At 39.9% G+C, this 24,412-nt stretch overlaps 1 protein-coding gene across 3 annotated transcripts; it reads left to right on the forward strand.

Annotated features, from left to right (window-relative positions):
* The first annotated feature begins 1,434 nt into the window (after positions 1-1,434).
* On the forward strand, positions 1,435-23,432 carry LOC140506344 (coagulation factor X-like). 3 transcript variants are annotated; one of them, XM_072613456.1, is made up of 11 exons: positions 1,435-1,898; positions 2,171-2,225; positions 3,189-3,325; positions 5,622-5,782; positions 6,637-6,661; positions 13,474-13,587; positions 14,327-14,458; positions 16,125-16,253; positions 17,403-17,461; positions 18,315-18,432; positions 21,092-23,432. In XM_072613456.1, exons 3-11 carry the CDS (start codon positions 3,247-3,249, stop codon positions 21,667-21,669), a joined length of 1,395 nt encoding a protein of 464 aa, XP_072469557.1. In that variant the 5' UTR covers positions 1,435-1,898; positions 2,171-2,225; positions 3,189-3,246; the 3' UTR covers positions 21,670-23,432. The 3 variants fall into 3 exon arrangements, with proteins under 3 accessions (XP_072469557.1, XP_072469556.1, XP_072469558.1); XM_072613455.1 differs by lacking the exon at positions 1,435-1,898 and having other exon boundaries at positions 2,154-2,225; XM_072613457.1 differs by lacking the exons at positions 1,435-1,898; positions 2,171-2,225 and adding an exon at positions 2,289-3,074.
* The last annotated feature ends 980 nt before the right edge of the window (positions 23,433-24,412 follow it).

Raw genomic sequence — 24,412 nt, forward strand, 5'->3', positions numbered from 1 at the left:
AAGGGGCTTGACTTGATGAACTTTAAGATCCCTTTCAGCTCTAATCTATAATTCTATGATCCTAAGACCTGTGCTCAGGGAGCAAAGAGACAGCCAAGGTTTGAAAGTTCAGATTGGCTTGCCTAGGTAAGTACATATTCTCACTCACACATGTTTCAGCTGTGGGTTGTCACTGCTGCTGATAGTGCTGGTGTGTGTGTGTGCATGTGCACGCGCGTGTGTGTGTATGTGTGTGTGTGAAGATTCCCCTCTTCCCTCAATGAAAGTCCAAAGGAGATCTGACACAGTTCCAAAGTGGCTGCCTAAAAGGAAAGAGGTGGAGACTTTGTACAGCTCATTTGAGAGTGGAGGTCTCTGTATAGAAGTTCATGCCCTGCAATGTTCAGTAGCCAGTCCTCTTTGAAGTCCCTATCATGGGGACCAAGTGACCAATCAATAGTGGCTATGTAGCATGCCCTTTAGCAAGAGCCTGGAACACATATACCACAGAAAGAGACCAAGGCACATACATATCCATTGCCATGGACCTAAAACATATGCCCAGCCACCTCCATGGGGTAACCCTTATTACAACTATTCTTATCCCTGTTTGGCTGATGAGGAAACTGAGATTGAGGGGTTAAGTAATTTTTCACATGATGACATAGTTAATGTCAAGGCAAGATAGGTGTTTCCTGACTATAGATTAATTAATAATTATTAGCATTTATATAGTGCTTAAAAGTTTGCAAATCACTCTACGAATGTCTGTAGGATTAGTCCTAGGAAGTGTTATTAGCATCCCCATTTTATAGATGAGGAAACTGAGGCAGAGGTAAAGTGACTTGACCAGGGTCCCACAGCTAGGAAGTATCTGAGCTGAAATATGAATGCAAGTCCTCCTAACTCTCAGTCCAATGGTTTATCCAATGAGCAACCTAGCTTTCCATTGTACAGTGTTGCTGCCTCAGTATAACTACATGCATACAAATAACTAGTGTACAAAGCTTTAGGTGCTAAGCGTTAAAGGAATGATAGAGGAAACAATTATTTGTATAGGAGTTCATCGAGAGAAAGAATAATCATTTCTATCTGGGATGATCAGAGAAGGCTTCTTGGACCAGGTATCAAGAAGATATTTTTGAGTATCCATCACTGCATTGACCTTCACATATAACATGCAAAAAAGAAAAGCAAAGAAACCAGGCAGCCACTGTTAGAAAGAACTCCCCTGGGATGAGATCAATATGACCGGGTCAATGGCTTGTACTTATTCCCAAGGCTGGGTAATCACTGGCCACACCCAGGGTTTCCTGGCATGGGTGAGTCAACTTTGTTGGTTGAGTGAACTCCAGTCAGGTAATTCTCTCTCTCTGGCTCAATCACAGAAGAGGCAGGATTTCCCGTTCCTTCTCTAGGGAGGTGCCGTGGGTTTGGGGTGAGGTGAGGATTGCCCTTCAGTGAAGGGCAATTTTATAATAAAGAGTCAGCTGATTGGAAAAGAGAGAGATGAAAGGATTAGATTTAGAAGCAGTAGGCTGTAGTGGCAGAGTATTTAATTAGGAATCAGTAAGACGAGTTCAAAACCTTTTAGTTTCATTTACTAGCTGTGTGACCCTGGGCAAGTCACTTAATCCATCTTAGCCTCAGTCTCCTTACCTGTAAAATGAAGGGATTGGTCTGCAAAGTCCCTTCCAACTTTAAATCTATCATACTATGAAACTGACCACTAGGAAGGACTCATGCCTATTAGGTTCTCCCACTTCATATCTATCAAGATAGCTTCTTCCTTTAGATTTTACTACCCAAGAAAAAGCCTTCCTGGAATGAAATCAATTCTTGATGGGAGGAATGGGCTCAACCCAAGAATGGGAAAGAATGGGAGGAAGATGATGCAGCCAGCCTGGTTGGAGTGGAAGGTGTGTGTTAAGAAGCAGTGGGAGACAAGTTGGGGGGGGGGGGGTTGCTGCCACGCTGAGGAGGGTGATGGGCTGAAGCTGTTATTTAGGGAACTACCTCCCAAGGGAAGACAAGTTGTGAACCTTGAAGATCTTTCCCTAAGAGGAGGCCACCAGAGAGCTTTCTTCATGCCTCCCGGAGAAAAGGGGGAAAGTTGGATAATCATGGTTGGTTGGGCAGTAACCACAGTAGATCTTATATCTGTCAATATTTACAACATGTCAATCATTAGCTGGTGGCTGTCCCTAGGGCTTCAGAAACCGCCACAGCCCAGTTCTTCCCAGAAGGTGAGTGTTCATTCTGACAACTTGGATTTATTTGGTGGGACCTACAGGAAGAATGAGGGGATGACTGGGAAAAGGTGTGGACAGGATAGTATTGAGGAAACTTATGTCCAGCCCTTTAGGAATTAGCTGATTATCTGGAGTCCTGAGAGAAAAAATTATATTCCTCCTTCCTCTTAAATCCTGTTAGTACAAGGCAGAATGGACTCATTTCCCCCAGCAAGAGATATGGCCCCCAGACTTTCAGGCTGGCCAGGATTTATAGCTGGCAAAAGTGACAGTGGCCAACATCACCCTTTTGGGGAGGAGAGGGGGGCAGGTAGCTTTCAGTGAACTTGTGTGTGGAGGTGGGACTGTTTTAGCTCACCCAATCTTATCTTGCTTGGCATTGCTTTCTCATTCACAACCCATTGCAACAAAGGATCAGCCTCTCACTATACTGATGCCACCCTATTGTATCTGTCTTAGTAGATTTTAAACCACCTGAGGGCAGAAATTATGCCTTAAATACCTTATATCTCCCTCCCCACAATATGACTAGTCCAGGGTCACACAAGTTTATAAATGCATACATAGGTACTGAGCACCTAATTTGTGGGCATAGACCAGTGTTAAAAGTGGAGAAGGGAAATCAGAAATAGGACATATGGTCCTCTTCCCAAGAGGAGTTTACCTCTTAGTAGAGGAGATGAAGCAACTGTATAAGAAATAAACTAAAGCTAAATTATCAAATACTAGATTGAAGGAGTTGAATATGTCAGTAGGAGTTTCTGAACTTAAGGAATTCAGAAAAGAGACTCATCATTCAGGTTAGAGCCAGGACACTCTCCTGAAGAGGAGTGAGTGAAAAAGGTAGGGAAGTTTAAAGTGCATTGGCACCTTTGACCTCTTTAGACATGTTTTCCATCTGTTTTACCTGTGGAGCTCTCCCTTCTCTGAGGTCTCTTTTTGCCCTTTCTGCTTCAGAATTCCTGTGACAGATAGCCTTGGGCACCTCTGAAGCCCTTTATTTCCTTCTCATGTCATGATGTGGAAGTTCTCATTAGTTACAACACTCCTGGTCCTAGGACTGGTCCTCCCTTATGTGGCTGGAACAGAGTCAGGTAGGTAGAGGCTGATAACTGATGGGAATAATGGACTTTATCATGCTGATATCAGGGAGGATGGAGGGGAGTGTGTGTGTGTGTGTGTGTGTGTGTGTGTGTGTGTGTGTTTATTTTTCTGATTCACACAGGTCACTCTCCTATTTGTCTTTTGACCATTTTTGATCCTGTTATTTCTCCACTGTGACTGAGGCAGATTGCAATACCTATCCCTGCACTAGGTGCTGTGGAACACACACACACGCGCACACACACACACACACACACACACACACACAATTAGAGTGTACCAAAGTCTTAATGCATTTAACCTAAAACTGCACTAAGACTTGGGACACCCTGTATAAGATAATGGTCTCTGAGTTTAGGACACTTATGGTTTACTTAGGGAGTAGAGAGTAGGAAGAGAAGACCAACATACATGAAACAGTAGTGAATGACATAAAATAGTAAATAATTAAGCACTCAAATGGTGAATAGACTATATAACTGCCATAAGAATTCAGAAGCATAGTATAATACTGTACTGGACTTCAGAGTAAGAAACTGACTCATCTCATATTAGATACTTACCAGATGTATGACCCAGAGCAGGTCATTTAACCTCTTTTTAACTTCTGGAAAGGCTCAAATGGGGATAATAATACATATACTACCTATCTCACAGAGTCAATATGAGGCAAATACTTTGTAGACTTTAAAAGGCTATACAGAATGTTGAAGTTGAAAATAGCACTAAGACTTTTGGGATGCTTGATATAAATATGGCTTACTATGATTATTATTACTGCTATTATCATTGCCTCTGTAGGCTAGGTTGGTCAATACTTTCACAAATGTTTGACTCTCCCCCATTAGAATGTAATTCATTGCAAGCAAGGATTATTTCACTCTTTGTACTTGAATCCCAAGTACCTGAAACATAGTAGTCATTTAACAAATACCAGTTGATTGAAGTAGGATTTTATTTTAGGAAGGATTTAAATAGGCAGAGAAGAGAGAAATATTTTCCAGAATGGGATGTAAGTAGCTATTGTGTCTTGATAGGGGAAGAAAAAGGAAAAATGTGAAACATAATATTGCCTTGAAAGAATTAAAGTTAAAGATAATCCTGATAACCTGGGCAGTGGATCCCAAGTAATAATTACATAAAACTCATTTGACAAAAACCAAAACGCCTTTGTTGCCTCAGAAGGAATTGTTAAGTCTCAATGAAACTTAGTTGATTTATCTGAGTTACATTGAAACATCTGGAGAGTCCATGGGTGCCATTGAAGAGAAGGATACCATAGCCCTGATGTGTCTAAACTCAACCAGTATTTCTGGAGTTTCTGCTTTGAGTAAGACTATTCTGGCCATGCAGAATGTTCACATGGTACTATACATAGGCAGTGAGTGGGGTTATAGAACCTCCTTACCATTTATGTCTTCCCTACACAAACTTATAGAAGGGCAGAAAGCAGTGCTGACAGGAAACACACAGGTTCATGGCAACCAACACCCAAAACCTTTAACCATGGGGGAATAGCCAGAGAAGTTTGACTTTTGGAAATTCCTTGGTACCCATAGAATAGAAGCATCACTTGAGGAAACCCAGTTGTAGGGATGTTTTCTAGGAAGAGTGCTGCATAATTCATTTCTCTGATTACCTACTCTCTTGCAAGAAGGGTTCCAGAAAAAAAAAGATTCTTCTTTCCAAGATGGAAGAACTAAGGAAGCACTTCAATGGCACTGTATGAATGTTTGTATTTTATCCATATTAGTAATTTAGAAAAAGACTGAGAAGATTAAGATATGTGAGGACCATCAAAATACTGAATAAGAGAAATAGGGTAGACTGGATGCTTGATATTACATGATTCTATAATAAGGACACCATGCCAAGGAGTCCCTGGTATCCAGGATTATCTGTGGCATGGTCTGTGGTTCTCAGTGTTGGACCTGAGTAACAGGTGCTATCGGGTCCTCATGTGAGTGGAAGATAAGGAAAAGGGTCCTCTTTATCTGTCCAGTGGAATTCTGTTTGAGAGCATAATCTAATGATGGCCAGAACCTTTGACTCCAAGTCTAGTACTTTTAATGTTAGATCCAAGCTACGTGTCTTCCTATATTCCATTTGCTAACGTGGAATGTGGTGTTCTAACAGCCAGAGTTGTTCCCTAGGAGCTAATGAATCTTCCTCTGGTATGCCCTTCCATAGAGGGTTGGGCAATGACTTATAGAGTACTGAGCTTCTCTTTTATTGGCCCTATCAACATAAGATAACCTTAAGTCAAGGTATGTTGGTATTTTTAAGTGTTTTTGAGAAAAGTTGAAGCCACCAGGATCTTGAGGCTGCGAAAGAGAGAGAATCAGTTCCTGGAGGAACTAAAACAAGGGAACATTGAGAGGGAGTGTGTGGAAGAGAACTGCTCCTTTGAAGAAGCCCGGGAGGTTTTTGAGTCCCAAGAGAAAACAGTGAGTCCCCTGATCTTTTCTCTTTCTATAATGCTGTGTCTCCCTACCTTCTCTCTATGATTCACTCCACTGGTATGCTCAGCTCCTCATCGCCCAAGTCAATACCTAGTTTTCTCTGTCTACCTATCATTATTTATTTATTTGTTTATTTATTCTGAAGATCATCTATGGCTCCTATGTAATCACTAGGTTGCTGTTCCCCTTTCCTCCAACCCTTGCCCCACTTCCTGTCATACCTGAAACAAATATTTCCACCATCAATAGATGTGTTCAAGGAATAGAAATTTATTTTAGTGGTAGCTGAAGTAGCTAGAAGACTGAAGCAAAACTCATTCATATATGTGTATTCCAAAGCCATATATACATTCTTTTTGTAGAGTCTTGCTGTAGCTCATCTATTAACTGTAAGGCTGGGGCAAGTCTTTACTTTTGGGGGCCTCAGTTTGCTCATCTAATGGGGTTGGACTAATAGATAATCTTTAAAATAGCTTCCATCTTTTAAACATCTGTGATTCTCTGCTGCATTGTGTTAGCTGCACTCTAATTGTGCTCCAGTGGCACAAAGATTTAAAAGTTGAGTGTAATAATATATGCATACTGAGTTGCTCAAGAATAGCCACTTCCTCTTCCACATCCTCCATCCTCTCCCCTGCCAGTCACCAGAAGATGAGGTGAAGTTGACCAATTCCATTCCTCTCTGGAGACAGGGCCTTTTGTTTAAAGTATGAGTCTCCCTCTGGCTTGTTCTAGTGAGTTTGAGGCAAAGATATGAAAATAGATGAGCTCTCCCTGGAAGGGAGCATAGAGCTGATGTCTCTTTCTGATAGCTCTTTGTTGTGTGTTTGTTTCTGCAGATGGAGTTCTGGTTCTACTACAAAGGTAAGAAGGAAGGAAGGAAGGAAGTTGTCTTTCATCCTGGTGACATGGTGGACAGAGAATGGGTCAGGGATCAGGGGACTCAAATTCTAATTTTGGCTCAGCTAGTCATAGTGTGATTTCAGGTTAGTCACTTTAGTGATCTTGTCCTCACTTTCTTCATATGTAAAGTGAACTAGGATGTTCAAGTGGGAAAGGATATTGGAAACCTCCTAATCAGAAAATCGTAGACTGTTTTCTTTATTTTCTAAAGGAGGAAACAGATTCAGAGAACTTACTCATGGTCATCCTAGTTCAATGTGCTTTCCGAAGTGTCATGTTGCCTCACACCTGTCCAACATACCTCATAGGGTGCATGTGAGGATCAAATAAGATAGCAAACAGGAAAGAACCTTTCTGAAAAGTTAAAAATGTCCATCTACTTGTTCAATTACTTCATCTGCTTGATGAAGAAAGAAGTAAGATTATTAAAATAATTTTAAAAATTACTATCTTCTTTATTTAAAATGTTGGGGATAAAGGTCAGACTAGGTGACCTCTAAGGTCTTTTCTGATTCTAAAAGGCCAGGCTGATAGCTATGATGTCCAAGGCCACAATAACCTGGTGGAGCCTAACATCCAGAGCACTCCTTTATGGAGCCTTCCCATTGAGACAGCCCAAGAGAAAAGGAGTTGTGGGAGTATGAAGAACTCAGAGACTTGTGGGAAATGAACTGGTGCTGAGTAGAAATAAATAGAAATAAGTAGAATCAGAAGAGTAATTTACACAATGACTGATAAAAATGAAAAGAACATAAAAAGGAAGCCAAACTTTTGAGTAACTATAAAAACCTATACTGGCCTCAGAGAAGAGGCAATGAAACATATCCCCATCCTCTTGGAACAGAGGTGGGGGGTTACAAGATGTAATATATGTGGGATGTTGCAAACAGTATGAGATATGACTTGCATTGGTTATTTTTGCAAAACTGTTTTTCTCTGTTAAAGAGAAGATTCGTACTAGGGGCAGGAGGATGTGTTATGTATCTCCTAAATGACTCTGATGTCAAAAACAAGGGCATCAGTAACACTTTAAACAAATATACGTATGCTGGTGGGGAACCAACAGTTACATGGGAACTCAGGACATTGCCAGGCAAAGCAATGGATTCAGTCCAGGCTCTACCAGGAAAATTCGAGGTACTTGTAAGGATTACAAATCTCTGACTTATAATCCTAATAAAACAGAGCTTTGTTTTAGTGTCCACTTTTGCTAAAACTAAAATTAAAAAGGAACCATGCAGATTGAACATTGGAAGAATGGCCTATAAACACAAAGTGCCAGTGGGACCCTGGAGCCCAGCCAGGAAGGGCACCAAAGGCTTAGCAGGAAGATTGTGAAACAGCTCCAGATTGGGAGTCAGTGGACTTGGATTCAGATCCTTCCACTATTACTTCCTATTTCTGCCATTGTCATTTAACCAAAGTCATTTAACCTTTCTGGACCTCAGTTTCCCCATCTGTATAATGAAGGGTTTAGACTAACTGACCACTGAGGTCCTTTCCAGCTGTAGTCCACTCTATGCTCTCATAGAATGACTCAGAGAAATCCCATTATTATTAGAAATAACCTAGGACAGGTAGATTATGTTTAAGGAAAGAGACCTCCATTAACCAGGCCCTTAACTAGCCAGGGCATTGGTGATTAAGAAAAAAGGCAAATGGAAGTACAACAAGCCAGCAGCAAGAACTGAATCCATTTTTGTTGTTTTTGCAACTGTTTCTCTTTTACCCAAGAACCCTGAGGGTCTTCCCCTCCCAGTTTGATTTTTTTTTTTTTATTAAAAGGGCCATCCCTTGAGAAACTTAAAGAAGGCTATTCATTGAATGAGTGTATCTCACTCAGAGTAAGATTGTGATAAGACCTTAGCCTGAAAGGGACAGGTCTCCCATTGCATCCTGGGTCATCTCCAGTCATCCTGATGAATATCTGGTCACTGGACCCAGATGGCTCGGGAGAAGAAGGTGAGGTTGGTGACCTTGCACAGCCCTCCCTCACTCAAATCAAAGTCAACTGCAAGTCATGTCACCATCTTGATATCATAGTCCTCTTCAAGAACAAAGGACAAAACACACAAGGAGGAAGTCATGACCACATCAGTCCAGTTTTGTACTCTCTGAAAAATGCATAAGATAGCATCCATGACTTCATATGCTTCCCACCACAAATCTGTGGGGATGGGTAAGGCAGGAATGATCATCTTTTATGAGGAAATGGAGCTTAATAACTATTACCATGGAGGTTTGAACTTGACTTCATTCATTTTCTTTCATTCATTCATTTAGTATTTATTAAGCTTTCTCTAGTTACCAATGATCTCTTCATTGCCGTATCTCCTGGTATTTTCATAATCCTCATCCTAAGTATCCCTGTAGCCTCTGACATTGTTGATCGTGTTCTTCTGTTTACTCTCTTTTCTCTGGATTTTTATAACAGTACTCTTTCCTGGTTCTCCTTCTATCTGTCTGACTATTCTTTCTCCTTTTCCTTTACTGGGCTATCATCCACCACAAGTTCCCTAATTATGAATATGCCCCAAGGCACTGCCCTGAGCCTCCTTCTTTTCTCTCTGCTCTCTGTTGGTGGCTTCTTTAGCTTCTATGGCTTTAATTATTTTTATGCAGATGACCCTCTCAGGTCTGTATGCCTAGTTCCAGTCTCTTTCCTGAGCTCTGGTCCTGCACCACCAATTACCTATTAGATTTTTCAAACTGGTTGATCCATAAACATCTCAAAGTATCCAAAATATCATCACTCATTATCTTCCTCCCCAAACCCACCCAGTTTTCTATTTCTGACCTGCCATCGTTCCAGTCTCCTAGGTTCAAAATATTAGCATTATCCTTAACTTCTCATACTCCCTCACTCTACATATTCAGTCTAATTAGTTCTAAAATCGTGTTGTTTCTATCATTGTATTATCTCTCGATGTCCCTTTCTCATTGGGCATACTCATCATCTTAGTTCAGGACTGTGTCAGTCTTGCCTAAATTATTATAGTGGCTTCCTTCTTTAGTTTCCAAATTAGGGTTATTTCTCCCTACTCCTCTGTAAACATGATACTTTGTTTCTTCAGTTATTTTAGATATTTTATATTAATCTATTTTAAGACAATTCTATTTTCACTAGCTATCTTATCCTTACTCTCAATCCAGCTTCACCTTTCACCTTTCCCTAGTTTTGGAATTTTGCTTCCTTTTAGTTCTTTTTTCTTTCTTGTTTTTATCTTGTTATTTAATTCTTCCTGTCTTTTTTTTCCCTTTCAATTTAGCAGCCAAGTACAATTCCCCTTCCTCTTCTCCCTTTTGTTTTGTTTGTTAGTTTTAAATTTTCATTTTCTGTATCTTTTTCTAAAATTTATTTCTTTCATTCTCTTCATTATTTGTCTTCCCCCTCTGTGTATTCTAAATTTCTATTCTTTAATTCATGGCCCTTATATTTATTTAGTCCTTCTCTTTAGTCTCTCTATTCTCCGTGGAATTAAAGCTTCCAAAGTACATTCCTCTACACAGTTTCCATGTAGATGGAAAGTCTTGTAGATCTTACCCCTTGAGAATAGTTCTCATCTCTCATAGGCGCATGCATGAGTGGTAACCCCTCCCACTACTGAAAGATTTCTTTCTTTTTCAACACCTTCCTTTGCCTTCTTTCAAATTCTCCTATAGACTTTCTTCTTCCTGAGAGACTAAAGAAATTGTTTCCTCTTCATTATAAGCTTTTGGCTTAATATAGCTCATAGTCCCTTCCATATTCTCCCTTTTATGCACTCTTGGTTCTTCAAAAAACACTTGGTAGGTGTTCCATTGGTAGGTGGGATGTTGTCAGGTCTAGTCTATGATGCTTCAGGTCTGTTTCTCAATTATCACTTCTATTTAATGTCTGCTTTCTTCCTTGCCTCTTTGTGAACATTTAGAAAGAAATTTCTTAATGGTCTCTGTGCTGTTATTTTGTTGTACTTGTTAGCTGTATTTGTTTAAATTTCTTGCATATTTGTTATTGTCTGAGGTGTTTGAAAAGCAAATAATTTCTTCAGGTCTGATTTTCTTTCTAGCAACGTTTTCAACACCTCTTTTTAAATTGACATCTATGTTCTTTCATTAATGGCTAGGTTCAAATTTCCAGAGTAGGTTGAGTTTTACCGTGGGTTGCATCTTGAACTTCTTTGATCTTTGCAACATATTTTCCCATTCCTTCCTGCATTTTCTGGTGCATGCAAAATACAGTAGTCTTATGTTATTCAAATTTCCTTTCATTTATATTTAAAGGACTTCTTGTGGTCGCTTGCAGAATTTGTTGTTTGTCAGAGAAACTGTTAAATTTAACATATATATTGGAGATTGCAGCATGGGGTTTTTTCTGGAGGAAAAAATCTATATAGACTATTTTGTTTGACATTTGATTTTTCAGTGTTCAAAAGTTCTGAACAGTTTTCCTATATTATTTCTTGTGTTATGGTATTTAGATTTTTTGACCTGTTGTATTTTTTGAGAAGACCTATAATCATTAAGTTTTCTCTGTGCATCCTGTCTTTGAGATCAATATATTTTGCTTGTATGGAAATAATATTTTCTTTTAGTGTTACTTTTTGCTACTCCTCTTCCAAATTATCCTTCACTTCTATGTATATGCATTTCCATTCAAGTTTTCTCTTTTGTTTCTTTAGTGAGATTTGCCACTATGGATTGAAGTTTTTCTATTCTGCCAATTATTTCTGCCTCACAGCCTATAAATTCTGCCTTCAAATCCTTATTTCTCTTTTAAACCATGTAATAACACCCTGGTGTGGTTCCATACTCTTTGGAATTTATAGTATATTTTGCCTCCTCAGGTACTGATATATTTTTCTTTGTCTTGCAATATTTATTCATAGATGTCTGAACTCTTTTATCTGATCAGGAGGCCTTAGTCTGTTCTGTTATTCATATATTCTCTGTTAGTTTTTTTGTTGTTGTTGGGGGTTTTTTTGGCTTATGCTTTGGGTCATTAGCTTTATTCCTCCTGAGATCTTTGATATTTTCAGTCTTTTTCTTGTCTTATACTTCCCTATTGTTCACTTTCTGACTCCTTCCTCTTTGAGTGTGATTTCCCCGGAAACTGTATTTTAAAGTCATCTTTATCTCCTTCTTATGCTTAGTAATTGTGTTTGCCATCCTTAATCTCTGTCCCAAGTAATGTTAGGGGATGGGAGAAGATGCTGAACTGGCTCCAATTGAAAGTGGAGCTCTTTGTGGTGTAGTGCCACACAGCCACACATGTTTCCTGCCCCAGTTCCCTTTTTCTTGGCTTTCTGGAGGAGCTACAGAGGGTTACTGCATTGATATTTTGACCTAAGCATGCTTTTGCCTTTTGGTTTTCCCCAGGATTGGGAGGAAAAAGAGAGGATGTACAGTTGAGTTCTGCTGCATGTCCATGGGTCAGCTGGTACAGTCCTCCTGTCAGAAGTAGTGGGCAATGGAGCAAAAAGTATCCAGTGAGCACATTAGGTCTAGCATTTAGCTTTATTTACTGTTAGTTCACTGAATTTTTACCTTATTTGGATTCTTGGAATCTTAGACCGTGGAGATTGATTCATCATTGATTTATCTCCTGGGTAAAATTCCTATTTTGGATAGGTTCTAGAGGTGATGAGGATCAGAGAAAATGTCTAGATTGCTATATTGTTGGTCATGTGACATGACAGTCTCTACTAATTAGTCTTTGCCTTGAGTTTCTCCTCATTCCTATCCATCTTCCGCCAAGCTGCTAAAGCAAATTGTAAGTACAGGTGTGACTATGTCACTGCCATATTCAAGAAATTCCAGTAGCTACCTATTACCTCTAGGATAAAAATAAACTCCTTTCTTTGTTTTTTAAACCCTGTCATAACTTAACTTCAGCTGTCCTTCCAGCATCATTATATACTACTCCTCTTTATTCATACTATAATCCAGCCAAACTGGACTTACTACTGTTTCCCTCATACCACACTATACCTCCTGTTTCCCTGACTTTGTTCCCCACGCCTAGAATGCATTCCTTTTCATCTCTGCTTGGAGAACTCAGACATACTTTCTACATGAAGACTTTTCTAATCCCCCAAGATGCTAGTATCTAAACTAGCTTGTATTTGTGTCATATTTATTCTGTATACACTTAAAAATGTCCATGTTGAGACCTCTATAGGATGTCTGTGTAGGAGACTATAAGCTCCTTGAGGGCAAGGACCATTTTGTTTTTGTATCCTTAGTGCTTAGCTTGGTGCTTGCCACATAGTAGACACTTAACAAAAGCTTACTGACTGATTGCCAGGCACTGTGCTAGGCCTTGGAAATACAAAAATGAAACGTTCCTGCTCTCAAGGAGCTTAAGTTCCCTTCGAGGGATAGAGCAGGAAAACTACACATATCTAGGAAATTAAATATGAAATATATACAACTAACTTCTCAGGAGAGAATATTAGCAACTAATGGGTGTAGGGAGTGAAATCAGAATAAACTTATTGCTGACGAAAGCATTTGTAGTAGAAAGTACTTGTGTCAAGTTTTGAAAGGAGTTACAACGAGGTCAAGCTTACCTATCACATTGATTGTCCAGAATGATGACTTGAGCCCCTGCATCCAGGTACTATTTCAGAAGGATTTCAATGAAGATGAATCAGTCAGAACAGAGGAGAATCCTATTTGCTGAGCCTTATAGTTACTTGAGGCCTGACTGGTATTAGAGCACAGTCTCTTGCTATGGTCTCTCCCTCTAGGGAATCTGAGCCTCATCAATTTTCTTTCTTTCTCTCTCTCAGATAAAAATCCCTGCAAGTCAAACCCTTGTAAAAATGGGGGTGTGTGTCAAGTGAAGCATTATCGGATGGTTTGCATTTGCCCACCACGTTTTGTGGGGGAACACTGTGAAACTGGTGAGTATGGGAGCTCAGTTCCCTTGGGCCCTAAACCAGTCAGACTTTGGAGACATAAAAGATCTGTACCATCATAAAAAATAAATATTTGTGTTTCTTATTTTTGCCCTAGGTAGCTGCCTACTTTGCCTACACCCAGTCTTCATTCTGTTGTGATTAGGACTGATATGATTATATTTCTTTTACATAGATTGAGAAGGAGGCCTGGAGAGGTTAAATATTTTGCCTCCAGGTAACATAGTGAGCTAGTAGCAAAATTAGGACTAGAACTCAGGTGTCTTAGCTATTAATAAAGTGTTCCTTTCACCAGGCTCCCTCTTCCTCCACTTCAAGCAGGATCATTTTGTACCCTCTTCAGAAAATCAGGGAGTAGGGATTATTATAGATGTTGAGTTGGAAGGGATGCTAGAGGTCACCTAGGCATACTTCAATTATTTTAGAGATGAGGAAACAGAGGCCCAGAAAAGTTAAATAATGTACCTAAGTTCACCTGGGTAGTAAGTGGCACATTCAGGAATAAACTGGGATCTTCAAACAATAAACCTTCCCAAGTTCTTCCCCCTACACCACTCCAAGTTGTTGACGTCCAGAGGGTGAGGTTTCTAATCTAATAATCAATTTCAGGTCAGGAGGGTTATGAACTTGTCTCAATATCCTTGACCATGCCAAAGGCTACCGCACCACAGAGCATGCTCAGAGCTGGGGCACTCACAGAGGGCAACATGTTTTTCCCTTACAGAGCAACGCCAATGCTGGTACCAAAATGGTGGCTGTTGGCAGTACTGCCAGGACCAAGAATCCAATCATGCAAGATGCTCCTGTGCTGAGGGCTACACCATAGCAGAGGATGGGATGAAGTGTGAGGAGAAAGGTCAGAGGGATGTCTACCCCAAGCATGTTTGCCTTCCCTTGGTGGAATGAGTAGATGAGAACATTTTGTTCCAATGTCCACGAAGGCAGGTGAAGCAGGCACTGTGGAACACTTAGAGCTTGGTCAGAGATCAAAGATACCAGGGTCATCCACTGCATTGAGAGTCACTGCCAGCTGTTCTGACTTTTGTCCTGCCACTGGAGTTCAATCACTCTGGAAGAGAGAGTGAGGCTGATGACTCTGTGCAACTCTGCCTCACTTAAATCCAATTCATGCACAAGTCAGACATCACCCCATGATGTCATGGTCTTCAGACACAAAAGATGAGCAACACCACCTAAACTCCAAAGCTGACCAAAAAACCCATATGCACTTCATAAAGTCCTATAGTCTCTCTTCATGATGCTTTTACATGGAGATATTTATTTCCTGGTAGTGATGTTAGGAAGTTACCTAGAAAAACGATGATAATCACCCTCTTTATATGTGCAATACATAAAACACTTCCTTTCTCCCTCTCACTCCCATTCTGTCCTAGCACAGTGCCAAAAACCCAGTGGGCACTCAACAAATATTTGAGGCAGTGTGGTGTATTGGAAAGAAAACTTGGAATCAGACCTGGTTTCAAATTCCAATTCTGTGACTTTGAGCAAGTTACAATCACCCTGAGGTTCAGTAAAATAGGGAAAACAATATTCTGCATCACAGGGTTCTTGTGAAGAAAATGCATTTGTAAACCTTAAGGCAATATATAAACACGAGCAATAAGAAGACACGTTATCCATGCAGTTATGTAAAATAGATGGAAAATTAGGAATGAGGCTTGTGTTAGAGATACACATGAGGCAAGCATTAGACTGGGATGTCAGAAAACTTTCCTTCAAATCTCTGCTCTGCCACTTCCTGCTTGTATGGCCCTGGGTGAGCCATTTAATGTCCCCAGACCTTAGTTTTCTCTTTTTTATTGAAGAATTTAGACTAGATACTCTTTAAGATAGCTTTCAGCTTAAAATCTTATAATTCTAAACTTAACTAGCTAGTGACACAAGCCGGATCACACCCCAGGCCTCTCAACATTTGGCCTTATGTGCATTGCCTCTTGGATTTCTAATAATACTAATAATGAGGATGAGGTTGAGGATAATAATGGTGGCTAGTATTTATTGTTTGAAGGCTCACAAAGTACTTGGCAAATGTTATCGTATTTTATCCACACAACTCTTTGAGGTAGTGCTATTGTTATCCCTATTTTACAGTGAGGAAACTGAGGGAGAGAGTTTAGATGGTTTTCCCAGGGTGACACAGTAAATATCTGGAGGTAGAATTTGATCTTGGGTTTTCCTGACTTTAAGTTTAGTCCTCTAGCTGCCTCATTAAATGAATCTGTTGTCCTAAAAAGGAAAAAAAAAGTTATTCCTTTCGGTGTTGTGTCGTGTTATGTTCTATAAATGCAGAACTAAATTGCCAGAACCGCAGGACTATGTGCATGTGGATTTTGGATAACATGCTATTTAACAGTTATAAAAAAACCACAAAATACTCACTAAACTCCATTTTCCAATGATTTGGAATGTGGATTCCTAATAATTTGGAATGTGGATTTAAGAGCTAATTGATACCCATGCCAGAGACTGGACCTTGAGACAAAGACCATCTCTTCTTTCAGCCTTGTTTCCTTGTGGGCTCATCAAAGTGCCCAACACCAGGGATCTTCAGGAAGAAACCTCCCAGGACAACGTGACATATGGGAACATGTCCTGGAAGGCAACTGATGAAGGGATCAGCAGTGAGACAGGTAAGGACCAGGAAAAGAGGGCTTCTACAAGGTTAAAGTTGGAGAAATATAATCAATTACAGAATGGAAGGTAATAGATCTGGCTCACTCCATTCATTCATGGAATATTTGTTGAATACCTGCTGTGTTCCTAGTCCTGTGTATGACAAGAGAAGATGACATCTTATGAAGCTTAGAATCTAATTGGGGAGATGACTATCATAGGAAAAGTTGTCATATTACAAGAAAATCATGATTCTCACCTCTTCCATAAATCCTTCTCTGAACACTGGATCCCACAGTGACAAACTGTTACTGTATTATACAGGGTGTTTCAAAAGCCTTAATGCAGCTGTAAGCTTTAATAATTTTTAATAGCTTAAAACTATACTAAGACTTTTGGAACATCTTATGTCATTTATATCCCTCATTTGGTGCTTCATGTGTATAAAGTTAACATATTATTATACCTATTAGATATATATATCTATACATAATATAAAGAAAGATATAAAAATGTATTTGTAATACTATCTTATATCATAAGATCATACATGTAGAACTAGAGGAGTAAAATGAATAGTAGAAACCCAACAGATATTTATTGTTGATTGTCAAATGAGAGATGCCTGGCATGTGTTTGGAGTGCTGGACTTTGTTGTGGAGAAGCCTTAGGTTCAAATCTCACCTTTGACATTTAATAGCCACATGATCATGGGCAAGTGACATAACATCTCTGAACCTCAGTTTTCTCATCTGTAAATGGAGGGTCTAGGATTAGATGGCTTCTAAGGGCCCTTCCAACTCTAAATCTATGACTGATCCTTTGTCCTACTATAAGGTCATGTAAGAGTTCAGAAAAGGAAGGGAGCAGTTATATGGCACAGTGACTGAGTGAGAGAGAGAGAACACTCAGTGTGGTTCAGAGAAAGCTTCTTGGGAGTGGTAGGAAATGGAGCTGGACTTTGAAAGGGTGAGTAGGATTTGACCATGATAAGACAGGAGGCAAAATGGGGAATATGCTATGCAAGAAACAGTGTGTAGGGCTCAAGAGTAGACTTGCCTGGTGAGAACAGAGGGTACCTATTGAGAAATGATGAAAGACAGGGTTGGAAATGCAGGCAAGGTCTATATTGCAACAGGACTTGACTCATGTTCATCCCATTGTAGAAGACAGAACCAAGATTGTTGGAGGATCTTCCTGTCACCTGGGAAAGTGCCCGTGGCAGGTAATGTTTCTCTTTATAGGTCTGGTTTCTGTCTTTCCACTTTCCATCTTCCTTCAGTGGAGGAGTGAGAAAAAAGTTTGGAAAAATAGGGGAAATTGACAAAGCTCTGTTCTAAAAGTCCCTAGATTTTAATGTGCTGCTTCTGTAATCTGTCCATTTCCGGGGGCTTACCATTTCCTGGTGAGAGGTCAGGATGGGAGCAAAAGGATGATTTGTCTACATATTCCTTCCATAGCCAGGAGATTTTCCTCCTTCTAACAAAGTTTCTGTTGAATTTTTTTTTAAAATGTATTTTAAAACAACAATACTCACTTTTTAGTGATGCCTCCATCTCTAACAGAACCCTCCTTTGTAACAAGTATCACCAAGCCAAAAAAAAAAAAAATCAACACATGGGTTACATATGAAAATTGTTTGCCTCACTGTGCAACTACTGTTTACTAGTTCTTTGACTAGTAGACAGTAAGAGGCATGTTTCCTCACTAGTCCCAGGGGACTTTCCTAAAAATCTGCCTGTGGTTCCAGTGGGACAGAGAGCCAGTGAAGTTCCTAAAACAGGAGCCACCTTGGCCTGTTTACTGTGTAAGGTCATGAAAAAAGACTTGTGTCCTCTCACTGGGTAAAGCTACTGTACACAGAGGAAATCTGGGGTTGCTGGGCTCTGTGTTGACTGGGCATGATTTGTTCAGTCTTGGTGCTGCTCACAGCACATGCTACACAGTGACTTATTGTTATCATTAATGAATGAATAAACAAGGATACACAGTGATAACAGAAACAGTGTGTGCGGAGCACCATATAAAGGTGACTTTGGGAGAAGGTGATTTAGGCTTCTTCATTTCCCTCCCCAAAGGTCTTGATCTGGAATGAAAAAAATCATGACTTCTGTGGGGGAAGTCTAATCAGCAGTCGCTGGGTAGTCACCGCTGCACACTGCCTGGAGAGCATGAAGCCACACTATGTGACTCTAGGTGAGTGAGACCCATTGCCAAAGGTGCCCTGAAATGCAGGCCTCTGAGCTAAACCCCACAGACTTAGCCTTCCTTCAAGGGAAGTCAGATGCTGTCAGTCATCAGTAAATCATTTACTTAGTACCTACTATGTGCAGAAAACTTTGCTAATGAAGGCCCCAGTGAACTTCCTCTCTTATGGAAATAGTTCACATAAAATGAAGAGAAAATAATATGTTCTATTGTACTATCAATACCTAAAATTTGGAATAATTGCAATTTCTTTACTCTCTACTTATGCTCATCTGTTCTGTCAGCTTACTCCTCATACACTTATTCCTGGGTGGCAGTGGGAGGAATCTTTAATTGTAAAGGTCCTTTAACCTTAGGTTAGATGGTTCCGAGGCTGAAGGGTCATTCTATCCTAGGCTGGACTAAGGGAAGCCGTATAGGACTACATGATTCACTTCTTGCATGACCTCAAGTGTAATAGGCAACTTCCTTGGAATTTCATTTCTCCAAGATTTTTGTCCACTTGGAAGGTCCCTTTGGTTCATTATAATACAGTTAGAAGGGGCAGTGTGGTACAATGATAAGAATATGGAATTTGGAGTTTGAATTCCTAGGTTCAAATCTCACATCTCTTATTTACTGCCTGGTTGATTTGGGGCATGACACATTTCTTTTGGATTTTCAGTTTTGTTGGCTGTAAAATCAGGAGGTTGAACTACATGGTTTCTAAAGTTTCTTCTGTCTCTAAGTCAAGGCTCCTGTGATTTCTAAGGTCCCTTTCAACTCTAAATCTTATGACCTCAATTAGTCCCCGGGAAGTTCTCTATTATTTCTTAAAAGGGCCAACCCTACATTTTTGACTTGAGGTCTAATAACCAAAGGGGTAAAAGTCATACTTTTATTGCCTTTTAAAATCATGAAACAGCCAAGAATGTTTGGAATGCACAGAATAGAGGCCAAGTTCTATGTCATTGCTGTGGGGATTCAAAAGAAATTACACCAGGAGTCAAAGAGGTCAACGAGAGGCAGGTTGTCTCTGTCTTTTTGACAAAACCACCACAGCTTACATACCCAAATAACTGCTCCTCTGTCTGCACTGTGAAACATGGAACACTTCTGCCAACTGATGTCATTGCTTTAAAACTGGGGAATTTCTCCTTGGAAATACCTTCAGGAACAGTTTTTAGCCACAAAAAGAAATGGATGTCCCCATTTCATAGTGACATCTTGTTCTGGACTCACATGGTATTTGGTGCAGTGGCTGGAGCACTGAATTTGGAGTCAGAAAATCTGGATTGGGGACCTGACTTTGCCATTGTGCAATAACCCTTGGGCAAATCACTCAACCACCCTGGGTCTCAGTTTCCTTACTTATAAAATGAAAGGGATTGGTCTAGCTGACTCTTGAGATCCCCTCCAGCTTTAACTTGATGAAACAGGAACAGTTTGGTCATCCAGCTTACGTTAACTACCACACAGGCATGTTGTGAGAAAAGTGTTTTGTGAACCTTGAAGCTAAGTTGTTGGTGCCTGGCATGTAGTAAGTGCTTAATAAATGCCTCAATGGTTGTTATAATTGCAATGGTTTTTCTTAATACTTAGCAGGTAACTCTAAATCACTTTTGACTGTTTCCACATTGTCGTTTATTGTTCATCATTTCAGTCTGCTGATTCTTCGTGACCCCGGTTTTCTTGGCAAAGATACTGGAGTGGTTTGTCATTTCCTTCTCCAGCTCATTTTATAGATAAGGAAACTGAGGCAAACAGGGTTAAGTGACTTGCCCACAGTCACACAGTTAGTAAGTGTCTGAGTCTGGATTTGAACTGAGGTCATCTTGACTCCAGTCGTGGTGCTGTATCCACTGTGCCACCTGGCTGCTCAATTCCATTAGGTAGGGGTAGCATTTAAATTCAGGTCTTCCTAACTCCAGTCTCTATCCACTCTACCACAAGGCCTCTTGCCACTGAGGATATTCAAAAGGATGTGATGCTGCCTATGAAGGACATTTCCAAAAGAATTTCCCCCTAAGTCCCTGGAATAACTATCATTACTTTTGTGTGATTTGTTAACAAGCATTGATCGTGTTTAAAGGTTCACAGAGGGCTTTATGTACATCAACTCATTTAATTCCAACTACCCTCTGAGGGAAGTACTATTAGAATTTTAGAGGGGATAAAACTATGATCCCCAAACATTAAGTGATTAGCCTGTGACCACATAGTAAGTGCTGGGGTGAGATGTGAACCCAGAGTAGCCTGACTCCAAGTGTAGACTCTTACCGTAGTATAACCTTGAATAAATAAATGCTACTTGGGATATCTCAAACTACGTAAATATGAATTTAGAGAAGAGTCAGATATGGCACCTATTGTGTCTATGTTTTCCATGTCTGAAGACACCATAGTCATCTTTTATTTTTGAGGATGCTAGGTGGCACAGTGGATAGTGCTGGGATGGGAGTCAGGAAGACCTGAGTTCAAATCCAGCCAACGTGTGACCCTGAGTAAGTCACTTGGCCTCTGTCACCTGTAAAATAGGGAAAATAATGGCATCTCCCTCCCAGGGTTGCTGTGAAGATCCAGTGAGATAAGAATTGTAAAGCACTTAGGTAAGCACCATATAAATGTCAGCTGTTTTGTTGTTATCATTATATTTGCCCCACTCTAGGTGATCACGACAAGTTTCTAAGAGAGCCAAGTGAACAGAAGATTCCTGTGAAGGAAATTCACCTGCACCCTTACTATGTCTTTGAGAACTTTGACAATGACGTGGCCCTTCTCTACCTGAGCCAAGACGTGGTTTTTAACAAACACATTCTTCCTATTTGCCTTCCCAATCATAACCTGGGAACGCTGCTCACTAAAGAAGGGAGGAAGGGGATGGTGAGTGGATGGGGATCCACATACTACTTGGGTCCCTCCTCCCGTTTCCTCAAGCGTGTGGATTTACAAGTGATCAGCATGGAAACCTGCCAAAAATCAACAGACAAGGTAATTACAGATAACATGTTCTGTGCGGGTTATGGTGTGGAGGTGAAGGACTCTTGTAAGGGAGACAGTGGCGGGCCCCTGGCTGTGTTCTACCGGGACACCTGGTACCTGGTGGGTGTTATCAGCTGGGGAGAAGGCTGTGCTGAAGAAGGCAAGTATGGCGTGTACACTCGAGTCTCCAACTATGTTTCATGGATCAAAGAGACCATTGAAGCTGTGACCAAGGCCAGCGATGTAACTCCAGCTCCAAAATGAGAAATGATCTGACCAGAGTATACCTACTTATCAATTCATGGTGGGAAGGAGGATTTCCAAACCTGCTAACCTAAAGCTATGTGAAACATCACCCCCACCTAGTATTTTTAGTAAATAAAAATGACCTACAAAGGTATATATTATAATGTGATAATAGATTTATTTAAAATGCTGCTATAGGCCATTATCTGGATACAACTTGATTCATAATCCAAAATCAGCTAAGGTTAAAAAAAACCAGCCTGGAGGGAAGGTCTCACCTTCACAAACTGTCTTCTCCAATTTGCTTAAAGGAAGCAAACTAAGGAACAGGAAGGTGCCTCTGAGCAGTGGATCTGCCAGGTTATACAGAATTGAGCTGAATTGCACTTGAATATCTAGAGGATTTTCTTGGTTTCTTCATCTTAAATCTGAGTAAAATACCAGTGTTCAGGTAAGCAGGATAGTTTTGAAAGTACCCCCTCCCCCTACAAGTGTGTATGGATGTATATACATATATAAAGAAAGGCATGCATACACACAACGCATATATATACATGCACATATAGGCATACAGACATAAACATACACACAAAAATATACATGTATGAACTCACATGTACACAATGCATATAAATGCATGCATACTGTATACAGATACATAGGATAAATACAAACATGTGTATACAGCATGCATACATATAGGTTCAACTAGGTGGTGCAGTCAAGAGGACCCAAATTCAAATCTGACCTCAGACTCTTCATAGCTGTGTGACCCTGGGCAAGTCACTTAACCTCAGTTGCCTCCCTGGCCCCAAATGTATACATACACAAATGTGTATATATACTGTCTATGTGCATGCGCTGTACATAATTTGAAATTTGCAGTTTCACAAAGAAATCTTCTTTTCCTGTGCTACGTTGTATTACACGTTGTATTCAGATTCTTTCTGTCGTTGTTTGTTAAATTCAGAATAAAATAAACTACAATAAGAAAGAGGTCAGTGTTAACAGTTCCCTTATTTGGAAGACGAGGGCTGCTACTTACATCCACGTGAGTCTTCCCTACAATCTTGCGGAGATGTCATGAACAATCACAACCAACCCTGAGAAAGTAAGTATATGTAGTTATTATATGACAAGGAAATATGAGAGGTAACTGTCTACATGGGGATGGAAATACATGCCAAGAGCAACATCAGAGACTCAAAGTTCAAATCATGGATAAGTAAACTCTTCTGTACCCACCTACACCCTTGGAATCCTAACTATTCCTCTTCAGCTCAGTGACAGATACTCACTGAATTCCTGCTCTGTCAATGTCTGTCAGTTAAAATGCAGCACCTATTTGCAGGCGCTGCGCTAAGTGATGGGGAGATGAAGAAAAGCAAGTCAGTGCCTGTCTTCAAAGAGCTCACAATCTAATGGGGAGACAACATTCAAACAACTGCATGTGAACAAAATATATACAAGGATAAACTGGAGATAACCAAGAGAGGATCTAAAAAGGCTTTTCATAGATGTTGGGATTTTAGCAGGGATTTTGCAGGAAGCCAGAGGACAAGATGAAGAGGGAAAGCATTTTAGGAATGGGGGAATGGCCAATGAAAGCATTCTTTTAATACTTATTTTGTATATCCTCATTCCCTGCCCTCACCGTCTTCCCCATTAGAATACAAGCTCCTTTTGACTAAGGACTGTTTCATTCATTGTATTTGTATCCCCAATACCTAATATGGTGCCTGGCACATAGTATAGGTGCTTAATAAATTCTTGTTGACTTATATACGTGTGCATTTTTTTTTAAAGTTGCCCAGGAATTAGAAAAGGCCAGGGAAAAACCCAACATATACTCTATTTATAAAAATTTCACTGAACTGAAAATTGATGGACTCTTTGGAGAACAATTTGATAGTATACTATAAAAGCTACAAATATAATCATACCCTTTGACTCAAAAGTCCCATTATTAGGACTATGCCCCAGAGAGTATTACCAAAAAATTAAAAAAGAGGTGTTTGTTCAAGTATGTCACCTTATTTGTAATCGCAAAATCCTGGAAACCAAGATGTCCAACAAATGAGTCTTTGCTCAATAAATTGTGGCATACTAAAGTAATAGAACACTATAATGTAACTTTGAAAGATCTTTATGAACTAATATAAAGAAAACAAACTGTATAACTGTGTTTTTAAAATGTACAGGGATGAATGGACAAGGAAAGGTGAAGGGGCTTGCAGAAATTGACAAGTTGTTATGCATACTTTATATGATCAAATTCATCTGTTCAAATGTAAAATAACCGAAAAACAAATTTAAAAGTTCGTTGATGTTTCAAGTTTTTAAAAAACATAGTATTTCACCCCTCCCCTTCCTCTCTCCCCCAATCAAAAAAGGATTCAGGTGATTTTTTTGTAGCAATATTGTTTCCCTCCCCTGTGTTTACAGATTACAATAAAATTAAATAGGCCATTTCCCAAATTACCCTTGAAAAACATGCAGCTATAGGACTTCAGATCTTCTCTGTTGGATTCTTAGAATTTTTTCCATGTCTCTTTGGGCAATCTATATGCTAATCCCATTAGGGTGGGGGAACACACATACACACACATCTGTATCTATATAGATAGATACTAGTAATTTAAGGAAGGAGAGAACACTAAAATCAAACACTAGAATCTCTTATTCAAAGACAAGAATCTCTTTTCCTTAATGATTTGAGGAAATAGTGTGTGAAGAAAGTCTGGAATTGCTGGTGGGAGTG

This window comes from Notamacropus eugenii, chromosome 5 (genome assembly GCF_028372415.1).
Source record: "Notamacropus eugenii isolate mMacEug1 chromosome 5, mMacEug1.pri_v2, whole genome shotgun sequence".
NCBI lineage: Eukaryota > Metazoa > Chordata > Mammalia > Diprotodontia > Macropodidae > Notamacropus > Notamacropus eugenii.